At 36.1% G+C, this 21016-nt stretch overlaps 1 protein-coding gene across 1 annotated transcript in view; it reads left to right on the top strand.

Annotated features, from left to right (window-relative positions):
- Window positions 1-249: 249 nt before the first annotated feature.
- The window catches only part of hay (ATP-dependent DNA helicase hay), a 55884-nt gene continuing 35117 nt past the window's right edge, over window positions 250-21016 (top strand). The window contains exons 1-6 of the mRNA XM_081741514.1: window positions 250-555; window positions 5573-5650; window positions 9258-9391; window positions 12119-12229; window positions 13760-13909; window positions 17169-17348. Of these exons, the coding sequence (XP_081597640.1) occupies window positions 522-555; window positions 5573-5650; window positions 9258-9391; window positions 12119-12229; window positions 13760-13909; window positions 17169-17348 (687 nt within the window). The 5' untranslated portion in view covers window positions 250-521. The remainder of the gene's footprint in view (window positions 556-5572; window positions 5651-9257; window positions 9392-12118; window positions 12230-13759; window positions 13910-17168; window positions 17349-21016) is intronic.

The following is a 21016-nucleotide window of genomic DNA, read 5'->3' as shown; positions in this document are numbered from 1 at the left end:
AGGGAAAGAGGTTCCGGGGAAATGTTCAGAGATACCTGGGAGTTTCCCCTTTCCCCCTTCAATTACCGTACTGGACTAGTGTCTGGCTGCCCCTCCCCCAGTTTTTATCTTCTAGATCTGCCACTGCAAATTTATTTAGCTTTGTCTCAGCCTGGAATCTTGCTTTTTGTCTTTTAGCCATTTCTGGTCATTTTTAGCTATTGATTTTAGCCACTGTTCTCATTGAGTGTTGGTAACACTATACATCACGTCTTAACCACAGAAGTAGTAGTAGAAGAAGAAAATGTGCACTTAAGATATTACAGTTGTTGATGTAATAACGGGAAGTTTAGATTAGAACTTATTAGAACTTTTAGAAATTTAAATATATTTCATACCGTTTTTATTTTTTTGATTGATGAAATACGTCCATGTAATATCGATAAATATACTACAGATTAATGTTATATATCTGTACAGATTAATGTCTTGTAGGCAGTATATTATTATTGATTGAGACTTTGTGAACCTATATTGAAAACATGGGAGGACTTAAAAGATCTAAGAAAGATAGTGGTGAGTTATGATTGGGAAGACATCTCTTAATGTGAATTTTCAATAACTAAATAAATATTTTGCGGTCTTTACTTTAGGCAAGGCAGTGACAATAACCGATTCATCTGAACCGGTTACCGCAGTTACAGTTCCCAAGAACTAAAGACAGGAAACGACGCCTTCCGGGGCTCTAATTCGCCTTCACTCACCAGCGCTCCTTCGGCAATAATATGCGAATCAGGAACATCAACGACATTAATGGGAAAATATCTATGTGAATAAGGAATCAGTGACAACCTGTGAATAATACAAATAATGACACAATAGCACTGCCTTGCCCAAAGTAAAGAGTTACCGTGTACTTTGTGCAGAATAAATGATTTCGGGTATCTTTAGTTTCTTTCCGAATCTTGCAAATACAAGATCTCCAGTGCTAGGCCTACTTACTTTACAGAACATAGTTGAGCGAGTTTATATATATATATATATATATATATATATATATATATATATATACTTGATCCCTGAGGAATTAGTTTTGGGGGACCATGAAATTTACCGTCAAGCTTGTTACTATTAACTTACTGTTCTGAACAGGCAAGGTTTAAATCCAGGGTATGGTATCACAAAATTTTTTCACAATTAGTAAGGCTATAGATCTCAATGAGAGGAACACACCGATAAAAAAATTTCGCGAGTTCTAATTGCGTGGAGCCAATACAAACCATGAAGGTAAATGCGGATAGCGTTTAGAATCTCCCCCAGCTCGTTCATGGCTCCAGAACGGAGTACCTGATTTTGTCTACATTGTGATAAAGGTATGAAACAGCGAGCCCTAAGGGGCTTCTAACCCCCTTTGCTCGCTCTGCAATATTTTGTAAAATAAGTAATTCTGGCCCCCCATAAATAGAATTTTACCCATTTTCGCTTTCCGACTTTTGAAGTTTACATAATCAATTCTCAAATAGTAAAATTTCGATTATATCAAATTATGAAAATCAGATCGAACTTGATTTATCTGATTGTGTTAATCTGAAATACTGAAATATTCGAAAACACTTTATTTGATTATTTCTTTCCTCTCTGGAAACGTCTCCAGCTTCATTTTCATTTTGCTTTAGAGGATCCCTTATTTTAGATCTATTGTGGTTTTATTCTCTTTCAAAGAAGAATTGTTATAGGGTATTTTGTAAACTTTATTATTATTATTTCACAGCAGCAGGAAATTGCCTGTAAATGGATGGACATTTATTAAGGGTAATCAAAAGTCGTAATTAAGTTACAAAATACGCTGTACAAAGTGTTCTTTAAAAGAAAACCAAACCACAATTGGAGATCCATAGAGAAAGAAATATTCAATTAAAGTAACAAATACTGAGGCATAAAATAAGTCATTTTACATAGGTGATTTACTGCAAACTAGATTTTTATTTATTCTGCGTCAGGGCAGAACGAAGGTGGTAGACCCGAGCAAGGATGTGTTGTAGGAAGCAGGCACGAAGTGACAGTTGATATACGGGAAAACGATTATTCATGCAAAAAAACTCTCTCCAACCTCTGCTATGTTGCCACTACAAGTAGCATTTCAACCGTGTTTGTATTGTATTGACAAATATCTTACTGTCGTTTGTGCAACACTTCATAGTGTATGCTACATAGGAGGCAACTTTTGTAACAGAAACAAACTATCTTTTGTAAACATTGTTGTAAGTATTCAGAATTATGAGCAGATATACAAGTTCCTATAGCACTTTTAATGGTTACATACTAACTCTTGTAAACAAAATAGAGAGTTTCTTCATTGTAAAAATACTTCACCTGTAGGAATTCATATCTAATATAGTCCTCTTTCATATACACATTTTAACAGTAAAATTTCCATTTTTATGACAGACTGTTGTAAACTTGCAACTCGGAAGCAATTAAGTAATTCTCTTGTGCGGGCATTCCTAGTAACACAGATTAAGGCTGGTGTTTATTAATTTTCCGCAGCGTTAGGGAAGACAACTAAGAAGCTTCTATGAAAATAACTAGTATGATTTAACTTCATCTTTACCTGAGCAATCCCCTAGGTATAGTCAAAACTTGGAGACATGTCAAACCTTACCCAGTGTTGTATGGGAACCAATTTGTGCAATCTTGTTAATGATCTATGACAAGGAAAGGAAATTTGCAGTATGTTAATCTTTTCTACGCGCAATTAAGTTCCATTTAAATTTTCATCTTAATTTTATAATTTTTATGGGTGACGTGCAGGACTTAAGAAATATTTATTTAATTGAGTGAAGTACCACACGATACGACAATCAGTTGCTATATAATTTCATTCACATACAAACAACTGTTGTTTTATTCACACATTTATTCTAAAACTTCTCGTTCCGATAAATTATTCGTGCATACGATAAATTGTTCGTGCATATCTGAATGATTGGAATGCATGGTGTGTGTGGGAGGCATGTTTTTGTGTCCGATGAAAACAATTCTTAGTATTGATCGAGCTTCGTAAGTCGATAAAATACTTAAATTAAGATGTAGCTGGAAATAAAGGCGATTGCAGTCAGTGCTAATTGCATTTCTTCGGTGGTCAGCTATAGCTAGTTGTGGGTTTTATATATATTTGTTGATTGATCATATAGGGAATGTATTCATAAGGAACATAAACTTACCTTTGTACCTCAGAGTTCATCCAATTGTGTTGTATCATCTCGATCCTCGCGAACATCTTGTTCGCCAATAATTTACTGTGCTGCTAGAAAGCTGTATGCTTCATACGTATTTAGGTGTACTTTCCTGTAAAATATAAGCATAAGCCAGAGAAAAGATGCTTAACTTGCGCCTGCGTTTCTGCAAAGCGCTTCGCTAATTGTTACTATTTTAGCACGCACTAGTTTTTAAATATCCATCCTCTAGTTAGTTTAAAAGAGAGTATTGGTCTCAATTGAATGTTATTACACAGAACTCATCTTTGTACTGCTGTGTGTTTCTTGCTCATTCACTAAGTGACATCGAAAAAATTTCAGTCCTTACGGGGATCAGTTTACTCTGTTTCGCTCGAAACTTGTTAACTCGTATTCTTTGTGTTTACTTGTATTGTCTTATTTTTTTACTTGATATTGGGACATAATTCCCCGTAATTTTCTTCACACAACTGTGCCCTACAACAGACAGGTTTAACAGTCATCAAACGCATTTGTCCAAAATGTGTTATAAATTCTTGTTGTGACGCACAGTTTTGTGAAGACAATTACTGGAATTATATCCCACCATCAAGTAAAGAATGGAACAATTTGGCAAGCAATCTCAAAGAATATGAATTAATAAGTTTTCAGCGAAACAGAGTGACTTGATCCTAAAGAAGATTCCCGTAGGGATTGAAATATTAATATTACTGTCATAGGCTTGCGCATGTGAAGGCAAGGGAGGGGCGCTTGCCCCACCTAATGTTTTGGCATTTTTTTTCGATTTTTTAAAATAATTTTCTCAGCTAATAAGAATTATTTTTCACAAAAACGGACCCCGAAAGTAATAATCGCTTCCTCCCGGCCAATGAAAATAAAAAATTAAATTATAAAGAAAGCAGGGTTGGCTGGTTTAAACCAAGGTGGTTTAAACCAGCTGTTTTTTCAAAAAAAAAAAAAAAAAAAAAAAGGTTTAAACCAAAAAACAAACAAACAAAAAAAATGTTCGTAAAAGTGTGTTTGTAAAATCTTGATGAACACACATTTGTGGGTTATCACGTTTCACTTCCGTATATTCGTATTATATTCAGACCTAAATTCCCCATTCATTACTCAAAAAGATTATACTACAAAAGCATGATTTTTTTGTAGTTGTTATTATTGTTATGTAATTGCAATCGAAGAAAAATTCTAAATATTGTTTCGTTTCAACGTTTACTATTGATAAAATACATCGAAAGTGCCGTACTTTTTGTGTGTGTGGGGGGGGGGGTCATACAGACCCCACGAGAGGCATTTAGTGAAATAAGTATCTTTGGTATCTATTTATGTATAAATGAGTCTGAGCCAAAGTGGACTCAAATAATTCGTATCTTTATTCACTTTTCTTATTGATATGCAGATTAAGTCGGTGTATTTCTTTAATTTGGACCAATAAAAGTCGTTGTTAACTAACTTGAACTAAATTAGTTCTTCTGTACTCCGTAGTACTTTGAAATTGTTCATATGTAATTCTGTGTAATGGTTTCACTTGTGCAACTGTTTATCTTTTTGTCCTTCTGAAATGACTCTTGACAGTTATATTAAGAAGCATGTAAAGATCAGTACAACTTTTTTTTTTTTTTTTTAATTTATTATCAGGATTCCTTCGTGAGTGAGTCGGCAGACGTATCGCATTTGTGGCCAATTAGTCCTGGTTCCGAGTTCAAATGGAGGACAATTTCTCTCGGATGTAACTCGAGAAGCGGTTTTTATTCCGCTTTAAGCTTATGTGACCCCTTCCAGCATAACCCGGTTGTTGCATAATAACATCAAGGCGAAACAAACTTATTTCTGTCCTTATATGATATGAATATATAGAGCAAATTATTTAAACCATAAAAACCTGGTTTAAACAAAAAAAAGAACTTTTTTTTTTTTTTTGTTTTTTAAATAAAAACCATGGTTTTTGCCAACCCTGAAAGAAAGTAATGATTACAAAAGTGGTTGCATATCTTCAGGAGTACCGCTAGTGATTTGCCCTCCCTAATCCAAGGGCCTGTGATTACTGAGTACATGAACAAGAAAAATATAGGGGTGCAAAGGGAGTCCACGATTTTTTATATAATATGTACTTCATAACTTCCATTAGTAATTTCAAACTTTAAAATAATTGCATTTGTGACTTCAGAATTCTTTCGATCGTATAGACTTTGTCAAGATCTTTTTTCTATAGCTGCTACGAGAAGCGAGTAACTATACGAAATTAAAAGTCCATTGCTAAAGCGTTGGACTATGTATAAGCCCCCCTCCCCCTCTCTCTCTCTCTCACACACACACATTTCTGATGATGTTTTCTTTTTATTTGACTTTAATAGATATGAAGAAGAAGAAACGCAAGAAGGAAGAGGAGGATTCTTTTGTCGATGAGGACGCAGGAGAAACAGGAGAAGGAGGTAAATTAATTCAATTCGTTATTGTTTTAATGTTTCATGCATTTTTAAAATTAGAACACTAAGCATTACAACAGTTGGTGTTACTAGTATAAAGCTTTAAGCCTTAGAATTTCGTATTTGAACGTGCTGAGCCAATTTGATTAACGCTGTAATCCCGGGTTAGATTCATTGTGAGGGCACAGGGTTTTTCATTAATAAGCAGGCTTTGTTAAGCTTCTCGAGTTAAGAGGAAATTTTGGCTCTGGAAAGCCAGCAATAATAAGGATGGTAGCGAGTATGTATCCTGACTAAGCAGTTTAAAAATGTGTGTGTTCGGCCGTAACCTCTCCTAGGCTATAATGCTAGTGATTTTAGTACAGGTGGAATCGTTACTTAATTAGTGAAAATACGTTCACGAAAGAAAAATGCACGTGTAGGCAGTGGCGTAACAATAGTCTTTGGCGCCTGTAGGCAAATCCCTAGTGGCACCCCTTACCTATCGAATAGGCTCCATGCATGACCATCTATAACTTATACGTACACGCGGAAACGACCATAAACCGAAAATTATCAGGGAGATGGTATTGACCGTTTTTCGTTTTATATTGCTGTGGTATGTCTTTTAAAAGTAAACTGGACAGTGTGTCCTCTTCATTAAAAATATACTCATGTAAAATTCTGACTTTTTTGTAGTGGTAGTGTAAATAAACACTAATGTATCAACCACTATTACAAATAGGGTTTCAAATGAATATATGTAGTATGTTACGATTTTACATAATTCTAAAATAAATAATAAAACTTGGGAAACTGCTTATAAGCAGTTTTTCTATTTTCAGATTTTTTACCGACAAATTGTATACAAAATCAGAAGTGTTTCTTTCTCACTTTTGTTTCTGCAAATTCTTCTATCAGATCAGAGATGTCCAATTCATGAGCAAAATTTTCACCCGGGCAAAGTTTCTTTTTGCCGCCCCCTCCTCTCTCACATACGCACACACCTAATCCTAGCCTATATTTAACTTTTTATTACAATGATATTAGAAAGTATATTCAATAGTTTATTTTGGGGTGCTCGTTTGGGCGCCGCTACCAGTTGCCCGACCCTTGGTGCTTGTGCTTGGTTCTGTGTAGCCACGGCACGTGACAGTTGTGCTGTGCCTCATAATCATGGCAACACTTTTTCGTTTTAATTCAGATCTTATAGGTCATAGAATTTGTCATTATTGTAGAAAACCTGTTGCGGAGGGGAATTTTATTTAAAGTTAATAAGCTCAGTACATGTAATATAGAACTGATATCATATTAATACAGGAGAATTAATTGCTTAATCATACAGTGCTATAACCTCGATGAGTTTACATTAATGCCAATAATTTGATACGCAAATGTAACAAAACAGCGGGTGAAGTGAGCAGGAATTTTTATTTTTACCATGTTCAGAAAAGAAGAGCGCGAAAACATGGGGCTCTATAAAATTTGCTTCTTTTTTTACTAAAAACCTGGGACGCCCCCTAATATACTGAAACTCCTGCGCCCGTGGGCAATGCCTACCCTGCCTATCCTATTGCTACGCCACTGTGTGTAGGGGTACAGAAGGAAGCATTTAGCAAGAAACTGTATTTCTGGTTTCGTAATTATATATTCAGGAGGAATGTCACTTAATTTTTGAGGTAATTCTACACAACGCCTACACAGCATTTTGGTTAGTAATATTCACACTTGTCTTCATAATCATTCATGGATGTGGGTAGTCCTCAACCCGCTCCATTTCCGTAACGATCGAATATCAGACACATGGTTCATAGAACTTTTGTTGATTTATTTTAACAGGTAGAATCACCTCATAAATTAGGTGACCTTTCTTCTGAATCGTCCTATATATATATAGGATTAAGGGTTATAATTTTATTTCAAGATGAAAAGAAAACAAAGAAACATGAAACATTGTTCATAGAAGCTTAATTAGCAGAAGATAAACAAAGGTAGTGATTCGCAGAATGCTGAGAATGGAAGAACCTTCGGGAAACTGAACTTAGAAGGAAAGAAAGGAAAAACGACTAATGAATTTTGTGACATGTTGAACAGGTTGTAGCTTTCGAGTGTATTTCAGTTTCTTTCCTTTGGTTAGTGTGGTTGGAGGTGAAAAATAGAATTTTTTCGTTTTTTTCCCAAATAATGAAGCAACCTACAGGATGTATTTGGTCTAGGAATTAATTCGTGCGGTTGGTACGCACACATTGAAGCTGTAGTACAAACACAAAATACATAAATACCTTAAGAAAAATATTGTCCATCGCTAGCCACCACTTTCGCCCATCTGTCAGGCAATGTACGGATTCCGTGGCGAAAGAAGTCCTCATCCTTGGAAGCGATCCAGTCAGAGACCCATGTTTCGATATCTTCTGAAGAAGTAAACCGCTGTCCAATCAAATCGTTGTTCATGCAATCGAACAAGTAGTAGTCCGAAGGAGCAACGTCTGGTGAATACGGCGGGTGGGGTAAAACTTCCCATCCGACATTTTCTAAATAGGTTTTGACCGGTTTTGCGACATGTGGGCGAGCGTTATCATGTTGAACAATAAGTTGATCATGTCTGTTCTCCCATTCTGGTCGTGTTCTGGCCAGAGCTTGCTTCAAACGCATTAATTGTCGTCGATAACGTTCTCCATTCATAGTTTCACCCGGTTGCAGCAGCTCATAGTACACCACATCTTTCATATCCCACCATATGCACAGCATAACCTTTGCACAGTGAATATCTCGTTTTGGTTGTGATGGACCTGGTTCACCTGGTTTCACCCAGGCCTTTTTTCGTTTAGGGTTCTCGTAATGGATCCACTTCTCATCACCCGTAATAATTCGATGCAGAAACCCCTTTCTGCTCTGTCGTTGAAGCAGCAATTCGCAAATGGTTTTTCGTCTTTCAACGTCTCTGTCTTTCAATTCATGTGGAACCCAATGTGACATCTTTTGAATCATTCCCATGGCTTTCAAGCGTTTGGAGACTGTTGTTTGATTAACGCCTAATGCTGCTGCAAGTTGTTCCTGCGTTTGACACGAATCCTGCTCGAGCAATGCTGTCAATTCTTCGTCTTGAAATTTTTTTGGCTGTCCAGCTCGCTCTTGGTCTGCCAAGCCGAAATCACCACTTCTAAACCGTGCAAACCACTTCTGACACGTTCGCTCAGCTAGAGCATGGTCACCATACACTTCCACCAAAATACGATGACTTTCAGTCGCACTTTTCTGCATGTTAAAGTAATGCAGCAGGACACCCCGCAAAAACACTTTATCAGGCACAAATTGCGCCATGTTCACTTAACTACAAACTGGTGTTGTTGACGCTTTAATCCACTGCCCTATACTACGAACGATACGCGATGACAGGGGTTTGCAACACATGTGTGGATACACGGAACTGTGGGACGCTCCGTTCGTTGCGCCATCTCTTGTCCACCCGCACGAATTAATTCCTAGACCAAATACAATAAAAATAGTCAAGATCTTTTCTGAAGATGTTTCCAGCAAGGTAAAACTGAAACAAAATGTTGTATTAAATTACAATTAATGCAACACTTCAAAAATTAAATTATTTTTTATTATACTTGAATAACGTTTATTTTAGCCGATGTCCCGGAGGCGGCAAAGCAAAATATAGAATCGGAAGAGAAGGGCGCAAATGAAGACGAATATGGAGCGAAGGATTATCGATCACAGATGACGCTGAAGCCTGATCATTCATCGAGACCTCTATGGGTGGTATGTGTACCTTGTAATCAGCTTTCCTTTGGTATTGGTTTAGTCGTTTGTTAAACCAGACGACTGGTCTGGCGGCTAGTGTTGTATTTTTGCTGAATATTAGGCACCAAACATCAAAAGGGTACAGTACAAATCTTTTAAGAGGCCCCATCACGGCGAAATTAAAAACCGCTAATTTTACAGTAATTATGTGATGTCTTCAAATAATAGATAACAGATAATCGAAAAGTCAAACAAGAGCTTGCCAGACAATATTGTTTTACATATAATATCATTATCACGGCTCACTTATCTGCTTTCGATTTCCAACCATTTAGAAAATCAGCATTTATTTTCTCGTTTTTAAGTGGATGCAAACGGAAAGCTATTAGGTGACTGGTGTTAACGGTACCTCTTGCAAAATAATATTGTCTAGCGCGCTCTTGTTCCACATTTCGATTATTTTTTATCCGTTTGAAGATATTTACTGTAAAATTAGCGGTATTTTAATTTCGCCGTGATGGAGCCTCTTAAAACTGTAATTGAAGTATGATAAGAAACATTAAAAGAACTAAGTATATACACTTATCTTTCGAGTTAGCGTTTTACGTCCTTATACAACAGCGAAATTATGAAGGACAGAACTTACTGTAAACGTGGACTCCGTTCCACGACTGGGACATAAAGCTGGTGCTCGAGATCGTATATTGTACCGGAAATGGTATCTATATTGTAAAGTTTGGACAATGCACGGACCATGAGGCAAGATCAACCTATCAATATAGACCGTTCCCCACCACCTGCCCCTCTTCCAAGAGAACTGGATTACAATAAGAGCTCCCTCATGGTTAAGTGGTTAGCGTACGCGCCTTCGGTATGAGAGATCCGGGTTCGATCCCCAGAAGGAACTCTTGTGATTCAGATCTGACGTTAAGCAGTAAGTTCACGTCTCATATAATCCGCTGCTGAAAGGGACGCTATACTCAAGTCAAATGGATTACAGTAAACACCACTGATCGCTGCGCTTGTCTTTCGAAACGGATCAGCTTCTCTTCAGAGTTTACATGGGCTGCGGTGGCTCAGTGGTAGAGCGTTCACCTCTGGTGCGTGGAATCTCTGGTTCGATCTCAGTTCGCGCCAATTATGCATTATGGTGGATAAATACATTGTGCATGGGTTTTGTCAGGGTTCTCCCGTTTCCTTCCACCCTCTTTATTCCACTATTTTCATTCATTTTTCAACATCATCACAATCATCTTTAGCACAGCCGGTGTAATCGTGGGACGTAAAACTTAAAAGATTTCATTTCATTTTAGATCTTCAGAATTTACAACAACGAAGGAAAGGAATAGTGAAGAAAACGTCCAGTTGGTTCACGGTCAACCATATTGACTGTTGTTATGGAAGAACGTGTTAATTTAATTGAAAGTCTGAGTAGGTTTTCAAGGGGAAGAGAAAATATTAAAAATAGAAAGGGATATAAGACACAGAGAATCATTGTAGAGGAACTTGAAAGAATTTTATGATTACAGATTAGAGTGGATTCAGCCTTTAGAGGGAGTATGGTGACTCAGTGGTAGAACACTCAGCGTTTATGAGGTGAATCCCTAGTTCGATCCTAGGTCATTTAAACTTGTGGGGACAACATTATGTCCGTAGATTTTCTCGAGGTTCTTCCACATTCTCATTCCACTATTCTTTTATACTAATCCACTTTCATTTTCCATCCGTCTCATTGAAACTAAATGAGAACCACGTGGCGTTCAATTGAAAATTTCATCTGAATGCTGCTCATTTTAGCTTGGGAAGTGCATATAGCTTGAATACGTAAAATTTGACTAATGCAAAGACTTCTTATTACTAATTTGTGTCTCAGTTTCGTGAATATATCATTGTCTTCATCCATGCACTCAGATTTTATTTTTATTTAAAAAATTCATGTAATTTTTCCCGCTCTTTTACCACCAACCACGTAAGGCAATTTTAACCATTGACCTGTAGTGACAGGTAAGAAGATAACAGTGTCTTTCTGGCGATAATACACGAACCTGTGTGCAAAATACAGCGACAAATTACGTTGCACATGCATATATGAGGTGTGTTTCACTCTGACATATGTAGATTGAATCACACCCTCCTTGTACCAATTGTATTATCCGTTTGTGCAGCAATGTTAAGTTGATGAAATTGTCGCTTTTCTAATTACAAGGACTATATCAACGATATTAAGTTTTCTGTATATGTTGGATAATACTGAAGCCTTATTTAATCTGGCAATTACTTATTTATAAAGTATGCTGTTAATATTTTTGTGGTATTTTTTTCTGTTGTAGATGTACACAATATGTACGAATTCATTTTCCTGCAATACTATCGTGAATATTAATAGCCGAAATCCCAGTTTCCCTTGAGAAATAAGCAACGAGTTCAGAAATATGACCGTATGCTGGTACAGTAATTCAATAATAGAGCTTACGTCCGAGTAGCAAATTACAGTGTTTTACTTCTCTGCCGGTTTAGCCATCTGATTTTTCTGTTTTTCTAATGTATAATACTGTATATACTGGTATTGTATGTAAATTAATCTGTATTCTGAGTGATTACTATGTTTCTTAGCTCCTAATGTACTATAACTAGTTTTATGTAACTCATTAGATCTTGAGCAACTTCATTTATAAAATTCTTAATTAATATTTGAAGATTAATCAACTTTTTTTTTTTTTTTTTTTTTTTCATCATTCATTTCAGGCTCCCAACGGCCATATATTTTTGGAATCGTTTTCTCCCGTTTACAAGCATGCACATGATTTTCTTATTGCTATATCAGAGCCAGTATGTAGACCAGAACATATCCATGAGGTATGTACTTTCTTTTAAGCATGTATTGTATGTTCTTTGTATCAAAACTTCTAAATTTAAACGGATAGTGTAATTAGATAGACTTTTAATATCTGCCGTACGTAGTAAGAACTGTGTTTTGCGTAGTACGATATGTCGATATGTCCACCGATTGATATGTTGATTTTTTTTTCTACAAAATTTACATTTCAGCTTGACTGATATTGCGTTTCACAATATCATCCTTTTCATTTATTTTTCCCCGAAGGAAAAAACCTTGCATAGTGAGATTTTCTGCTAAGTTTATTGTCCCTTATACAGTATATTGAGCTTTTCCCGGCGGGAGCTCATGTGGTTCGAATCCCACGTTAATCAGTAGGTCCACTTCTCATAGAGCCTCGCTGTTGAACGGGACGTTAAACTCAAAATCAACTCATACATTGAGCTTCCTAGAAAACATTATCAGACTAAGAAAAAGCAAATAGAATATATTGGTATTGTTTTTAACTCTCGTACCAATGTTTAGTTGCTGTTAACTAATGTTGAACAATAAAGTTCATACGTGTAATTTCTGTATATGAAGGGGGATATATTCTAGTGGTGGCACCAGGATTCATCTGCAAGGAGTGCAAAGAATATGCTCATAGTTTTTGATGGTGTAATTTTGAATTAGAAAATAAAAAAAAAAATGAATAAATAAAAATCGTGTAACATTCTTCGTTCTCAATCAAGTAAATTGATACATACTGTATAGCGTGCCGTGCTGCTATCAACAAGACTAATATGTGTTTAGAGGCAGCAGAGGCTCAGTGATAGCACGTTCACTTCTGGCACATCGGGTCCTTGGTTCTTGTCCCAGCTCGTACCAAGTGGACATTGTGGTGAACTAACACCATGTACTTGAGTTTCGGTGTTTTCAGATTTCCTCTCATTACCTTCATTCCACCATTTTTATCCACCACATTATTATAGTTTCCCTTAGGTTTGGTGCATAATTGTGGGACGTGAAAAAAAAAAGTTTTCTTTTTAGCTGTAGCACAAATGAGCATTCTCATTTGAACACAAAAGTTCATGTACCATATTACTGTATTGAGCCCATCCCTCTCGTGGTTCAGGAAATACAACAAGCACAATGTGCGACCACCCGCTAACACTGAACAATAAGTGTTGTATTGTATCTTTTCCTTTACATGTAATAACCTGGTGTGGTGCCATTTGAAAAGATACAACTTTTTACTGGGTTTCCAACATTGTTGTTCTGCTGAAATTGCGAATTTGTTAAAAAAAAAAAAAAAAAAAAAAAAAAACTTTCGTGTACTAATTTAAAGTTACAAGCGCATTCCAAGATAAATGGTCATATATATATATATATATATATATATATATATATATATATATATATATATATAGAGAGAGAGAGAGAGAGAGAGAGAGAGAGAGAGAGAGGGGGGGAGAATTGGGACAAAACTTAGTGTACATTCAGGTCTTTTAAAATAAAAATTAACAATGCCATTATGAAAAATAAAAGTATAAACTTTTCATTGTTTCCAGTACAAGTTGACACCATACTCCCTGTATGCAGCTGTTAGTGTTGGTCTTCAGACTCACGATATTATAGAATACTTGAAAAGACTGAGTAAAACCAGCATACCGGATGGGATAGTAGAGTTTATAAAACTCTGCACAATATCTTACGGAAAAGTAAGTACTTTTTCTTAGTATGTCATAATGATATCTTTTAATGTGCATAATTTTCTGGTCTATGTCGAGTAACAAAATCTAACAAAAACTTTCTAGTTGTAAGCAAATAATGGAATTAGATAAATGGCAAATTTTATGTGTGATACGATATAAAAAGAAAACCAGCATATCTGATAAATCTTCTTCAAATTGTTGTATACATAAACCTTAGGTTATACACTCTTAATTTTTATTGAACCGTTTCTTCTTTCTTTAATGTCTTGATAATTCTGATAGCAGTCAGGGAAAATTTCGACGTTTTGTATAATTTTTTAAAACAAATCTGTGACAGAATATAGTAGAGCAAGTTCTACAATATTATTACCATTTAATAAAAATATTTTTATCGCAAGATTTTTATTGAACTGAACATAGGATTTGCGCGAAAAACTCATGCGTACTTTTCGAGAGAAAAAGAGAAAAATGAACGCGACGTTCTCTGTATCACCAGTTAGTATATAACTATTCTATCAGGCCTTGTTTCCATTTCGTAGTAATACACAATAACACACTGAGCAAGGCTGTGATAATATGTAAAAGAAAACACTATCACGTAACAGTTTCGACACAATAACTGTGTCTTCATCAGACTTCCACTCCTCCTGGCTGCTTGGGAGTTGGTCATCAGTTATATACTCTCCGGAGATCAACTTTTAATAGAACGTGTGACAGAGAGTAAAGGAGAGGCATGGTAGTCCAGTGACAGCGCTCACCACTTTTACAAGGGATTCTTGGTTCGTTTCCGGAGCATACGAATTTGTGGTGAACAACATCGTGTTAGTAAGTTTCTCGCAGTTCTCCTGTTTCCTCCCACATTCTCATCCTACCAATTTTTCAATCATTATCCATTTGCCGTAGTCATCCGTTTCTCGTAGCTTAAACGGCATCAACGTGGATCTTTAAATCGAAAGATTTTTAAGTCTTGTACCATTCTTATCTCTAAGTTGTTCACAGCCTTTTGCCTGTAACTTACGCGCGTGCGCTCTATGCATGTGGAACCGAGTTTGGTGCTCGGCGGAGGCACCAGTGCCGACTTTCAAAACTTTTGAAAAATGTATAAATACTAAAAGATAGAATAAAGAGAAAGTACCTTTTCCACTATTTATATTAATGGTAGATAATTATTTAACAAATTGTATCAACCACTACTGTAAAAGTAATTTCCTACTGTCATTAATCAATCAAATGTGTATATGTATCCATAAGCAAGGGAGCGGGCCTACGAAAAATTAGAATCCTAGAGCTGCCCCTGGGAGGCACGTATCTCGGATACAGAGCTGAGTAATTTTTCTGATTTCATTTTTAAGCAGAAGGTCCCGATTTATAAAAGCCTCTGTGCTGAAAAGTAATGTTCAGCTTTATTCAGTCAAAGTTGTTTACGCATTATCTTGTATGTTTTTGCACGCAGTCCTAAATGTACAGTCTTCTAACGAGTTTTGTGGGATTCCTGCTTGCTCTCTCAATTCAACCACTTCCATGCTAGATCTCGCGAAGTAAATCAACAACATTTTCAATTTTTTTGTGTTCTTAAATCACCTTCGAATGCTTCTGTGTACTTTTTAGAACTGCAACAGACGATTCACATACAGCAACACATAGTAGATATTGCGCCTCCTTCTGAACCGTCATCATCTTATACGGTCATTCCATATCAATTCAACACAGTGATTTAACCTCACCATCTCAGATTTTAATGAAATTTGGTAATAGATGCCCTCTAGATAGACTAAGAAAAATACCAAATTTCAACTTTATATATCGACCGGTATGTAAAATTTGGAAAAAAAATTCTAAAATAGCATGTTCAATGTATTTTGAAATTGGAATTGCAGCTTTTCTAATTGAGGTAGCGAGTTGGTTGAGGAGCATTTTTCATGCCCTTTCTTCTGGTATACTTTGTATAGGATAATACAAATTTTTATTTTCAAAATCAAAATTTTATTTCAAAATTTTTCCAAAAGTACATATTTTAAAATTTTGAAATTAATTCCATGAATAGATAGAATTGTTGTAAAGTTCCTGGCAAAATATGGATTTGGGATGATAATGGGTTCATTGTTTAAAAAATTCAAAACTAATACTTATTTTTCAAGAATACTCTGTACGTAGGGTAATAGCACAAGAATACTAAGTTTTACACTTCTGTGAAAATAAACACTAATCTGAAGAAAGAGTACAGATGATTTCATAGTAAAACTTTTCAATAAGTAATGGGATATGTTTATCACTTGAAGTTTGAAAAAGCCAGGGGGGCGCGGTGGCTCAGTGGTAGAGCGTTCACCTCTGGTGCTTGGGGTCCCGGGTTCAATCCCAGCCCCCGCCAAGTGAACTTTGTGGTGGACAAACACCGTGCTCGTGGGTTTTCTCGGAGTTCTCCCGTTTCCTCCCACTTTCTTCATTCCACCATTTCACTCATCTCTCATTATCACCGTCTCCTTTAGCCTCACCGGCATAACCGTGGGACGTAAAACTCAAAGATTTCATTTCATTTTTTGAAAAAGCCACATTTATTCGGCATACATCATTCAAGGAGAACATAACTTCTTCCATCGGGAGTTACAGGATTCACTTTTGTCAGAACGTCCACTACAGACATCCACAGAACATAAGCGTTTCTTGGATATGAGAATGATGAAGATGGCCATGTGGATGAAGAAAACTTATTTTTACTTCTTCAAGTTTTTCATTTTTCTGTATAATCAGTTGGTGGCACGTTGTTTGTAAGACGCTGACGTCATAATGTTTCCAGTTTCAAAATTTTAAATGAATATGTACACTTTACAAGTTTTTTCATATCGATACGACTTTTCGTTTGAAGTCCACTAAGTTTTCAGATCCGTTGAGACTTGCAAAACACCCTTATTCTTTATTTATTTTATTATTATTTTATTTTATTTTATTTATTTATTTTTTGTTTGTTTTGTTTTTGCTGAACTTTTGTTCCAAAATGTGTACCAAACCACCGTAACTACAAATTAGAGTTTTAGAAAAAGGGTAATTCTTTTTCCTTTTTTGAATATGACTTTACGTTAATTTGTAGGAATATTAAAAATACGAAGTGAGTCAGTATAACTTATATTTATGTAATATGTAGCATGCAGTTTCAATCAGTAAATATGTGCAGTGAGTCCTTTAAGTTGTGCGCAGGAACTATTTTATTATTATTATTATTTATTTATTTATTTATTTATTTATTTATTTATTTATTTATTTTTTTAAGGTAAAACTCGTACTGAAACGAAACCGATATTTTATCGAGTCTCAGTTCCCAGAAGTGATTCAGAAACTGTTGAAAGATCCTGTGATACAAGAATGTCGATTGAGACAAAATGTCGGAGATGATGTCACGGATGAAGGCTTAATAACTCAGATCCAAAGCAAGAAAGCCGGAATTTCACAAGTGAGTACTTCTTTTTCTTTCCTTAAAGAATAATTGACATTTAGACTTTAAATATTACATTACATTAGATAGAATAACCCTGTATACTTGAGGTATCTTACTTATTCCGTTGAAATGAATTATTTTGTCCTCTGATTAGATTTGTACAGTATGTTGAAGAAGTACATATGTTACTGAGAGAAGAAAATTACTTCGAAGTGGATGCACGATGAAAGTTCTTTCCTGTAATTTGCAAAAAGTATAAATGTTTATAGTGATTGAGAACCCAATTCACCATTCTAAGATACAAGAAAGAGTCAAAACTTTTGCAATATTCATAACCCAAACAGCAGTCGCGGTGTATACGCTGTGATCGATCGTAAATACAAGGTCAAACAGGCCCAAGAGGTAGTATGGCAAGTGTACTATTTAACATGGAGGCTGCCACTTCGTCAATATCTTCAGTCAGTTTTCAGTAGCAGTGACGATGAGTACTCAGCAATGTGTGATACGCGAACTTTACTGTATTAGTTTGAACTCGGGCGTAACACTGTGGCAGCAACTCAAAACGTTTGTCATGCAAAAGGTGAAGGTGCAATGAACCATAACACAGCAACTCATTGGTTCCAGAAATTTCTTCTAGGTTGTAAAAACGTGGAAGATCCTGTTAACCATATGCTTTCCACAGGCTTTAATCTAGTATCATAGTATGCCTGTTTATCTTCTTCTTTTTTTTGTCATGTTTTGTTTTCAACATACCAATTGAATGTTAACTTGGAAGCAATATCCAGTTGATCTATTACTATCAGAGAATACGCAAATTGCTCTATAATGAAATGGAGGAAAATAGATTTCCCTTGTAAGGAGGTCCGAGGCTGGGAGACAGTCCCACTATTTGTGACCAGAAGTGTACCAGAATATTTCAAGACATATGAATCACCCTGTTATTAATGAGATAAGTTTTTGCAATTTATACGAATTTTTGAGCTAATTCTGCAAAACTTTGAATACATCAACTTGAATCATTAATTGTAACACTCACTCACTAATATTTCGTAGTCTCTTTTCTTCCAACATTTCGAGTGATACCCTTGACATTAAGTGGCATTTACTGGCTTTCTTATACAGTCAGAAACAGTACTAAGTATAGGTTGGAGCTATTGTTTCTTACGGTACGTGACGTTTGGGCGCCGCCGTTTGGGTGCGGACCTTTCGGCCCCGCCGTTTGGGCACTGGACGTTTTGACGCGAGTTAAATTAAAAAGTCATTATGTTAGGCGCTGAGTACTAAGTTCGAATCAAGATATCACAAGGTGTCTATTGTAGTGGAAGTCCTTGAATTATACTGGATTTTGTTTTACATACTAGAAATACTGTAATTCCAAAATTCTAAAAATTGAATTAACAATTAAATTTTGTAAATTTAAGTTTCAACAAAAGTTAAGTGTGCTTTTCATTTGATAACTTTTCAAGCCAAAGGTAGGTAGACCAGACTAGATATGATTGACTGCATTACATACATAGTGAGCCTATTCCATTAAAAAACTTAAAGCAGGCCTTCTACTGTAGTTATGCAATAAGTGTGAATGTCAAACACATTTCAAGTGGCTAAATGACCAATATAAGTACACTTAACTATTATTTTTCACTTTGAAATCGTTTATCTTTTTTTCCTTTCGTCACTTTCTTTAATGGAGATTAAATGCTTACAATGGAATGAAAAAAAATGTGTTAAGTTTTGATTTTTATATTAGAATGTTAATAAAAAAAAGTGACACCAGAAGTACGGCATACTGCAGTTCCTAAACTCAATGTCTTAGACACCCTGTATGCGAAATATCTTTCCCTCAAGTCGATTAGGACTTAGGTAGGATTTTTAGATTTATGGGCTCTCGGCATCTAAGGCCATTTAGCCCGTCAGGTTTGAGAGAGCACACTATCCGGGGAAAGGGGAGGAAGAAAGGATTGGGGAAGGAAGGAAGCGGCCTGGACCTATAAATTAGGTACCACCCCGGCATTTGCCTCGTGTGAATGAGGAAAACCCAGGAAAACTTCATTCAGGGTGGCTAGCCTGAAAGAGCGTGTTACACTTTTTCGACCGAGTGTCCCCACCGGGAATCGAATCCGGGACTGCCCGCACCGAAGGCGAGAGCGTTAGCGACTACGCTACACGGGGCCACTTCCCTCAACTCGAGTGCGCGGAAATCTTTTATTGGTAGTTCTTTATTGGACTTACGGAAAAGAAGAGTTTGTCAAACGTAATACGAAAGATAACAAATTTTAATATTCATAAGTATGTAAGTATCAATTTAAAAAAAAAAATACAAAAATTAAATCAATATGTTTTAATTAACATTAAGAAAATTATTAACACTTCGTCTGATTCCTTCATTTCCTAACTTTCTTATATAATACAAAAATTAGATCAGAAGTACAACAATCGTGAACAAGCGAAAAATCAATCCATGACGAGGTTAAGCAACAAATGCCACAAACGCATTAAACTATTTAATTTAGATGAATAAATAAGATAGAGTTAGAAAATATACAGGTAAATGAGATGAGATAAAGATAGAAGTGTAGGAAATGTATATATCTTGATTCGCGCTTAGTTTTCAGTGCCTAGCATACTTTATATGTCGTAAATTGTGATCTTTACTATGTACCTTGCGCCCAAACGTCTGGCGCCTAAACGGCTTTGCGCCCAAACGGCAGCGCCGAAACGTCCGCGCCCAAATGGTGGCGCCCAAACGTCCTGTCCCGTGTTTCTTATACCCCCAACCTATACTTGGTCGCAGTAGCGCAGTGGTAGAGCGTTCACCTGTGGTGCATGAGGTCCTTGGTTCGATCCCAGCTCGCGCCAAGTGAACTTTGTGGTGGACAAACACGTGTGCATGGGTTTTCTCGGGGTGCATGGGGGTCTTCCGTTTCCTCACACTTTCATCATTCCACCCACTTTCTTCATTCCACCATTTCATTCATTTCTCATCATCACCATCTCCTTTAGTATAGCCGGCATAACCTGGGACGTAAAACTTAAAAAGATTTTCCAACCTATACTTAATATTGTTTCTGACTGTACATGTGAAACGACTTATTATAGAAAGGACCAAAAAAAAGTACTGGGTTAACAGAACTCCTTAGGGAGTCCCGAGAGGAAAAAGAAGCTATCTCGGGGCTGTCAAAGGATCTTCAAACTACCAAATACTTGGTGTAGGAAATGAGTGTTCTTCACCGTGCTTCCTTTGATATTAAAAGAAGTTTTTGAGGCATATTATATCAAGACAGATAAACCAAAATTAAATATTGATCAATTAAATCTGGATAGAGATTAAGACAACATGATACGTGTTGTTTGTAAGTATAATTCATTCTTATACACTAACTAAAAATTGTGTTAATAATGTGTATACAGAAAATAAGATAATATTTGATTTCTTTGAGCATACATCGATTCAAATATGTCTTCTGGTTAGATATTAGTACTCCGATTCGAATGTAGAGGCCTATAATATAAAGAACGGTATTAATAGGGTGATTAGTGGACTAATGTTGTACATATATTCTTAATTGTTATATATAATAAGATGATAGGAGAGCCCATACAGTTTTGCTGAAACAAGTGAGCACAATTACTGATTAAATTTTGGTGATCCATCTTTAATAAAAATCACTGTTGATGCAAAGAAC

Source organism: Thermobia domestica, chromosome 15 (assembly GCF_964235325.1).
Source record: "Thermobia domestica chromosome 15, izTheDome1.hap1.1, whole genome shotgun sequence".
NCBI lineage: Eukaryota > Metazoa > Arthropoda > Insecta > Zygentoma > Lepismatidae > Thermobia > Thermobia domestica.
The sequence above is the reverse complement of the archived record's forward strand: the minus strand, read 5'-3'. Positions and strand labels throughout refer to the sequence as shown.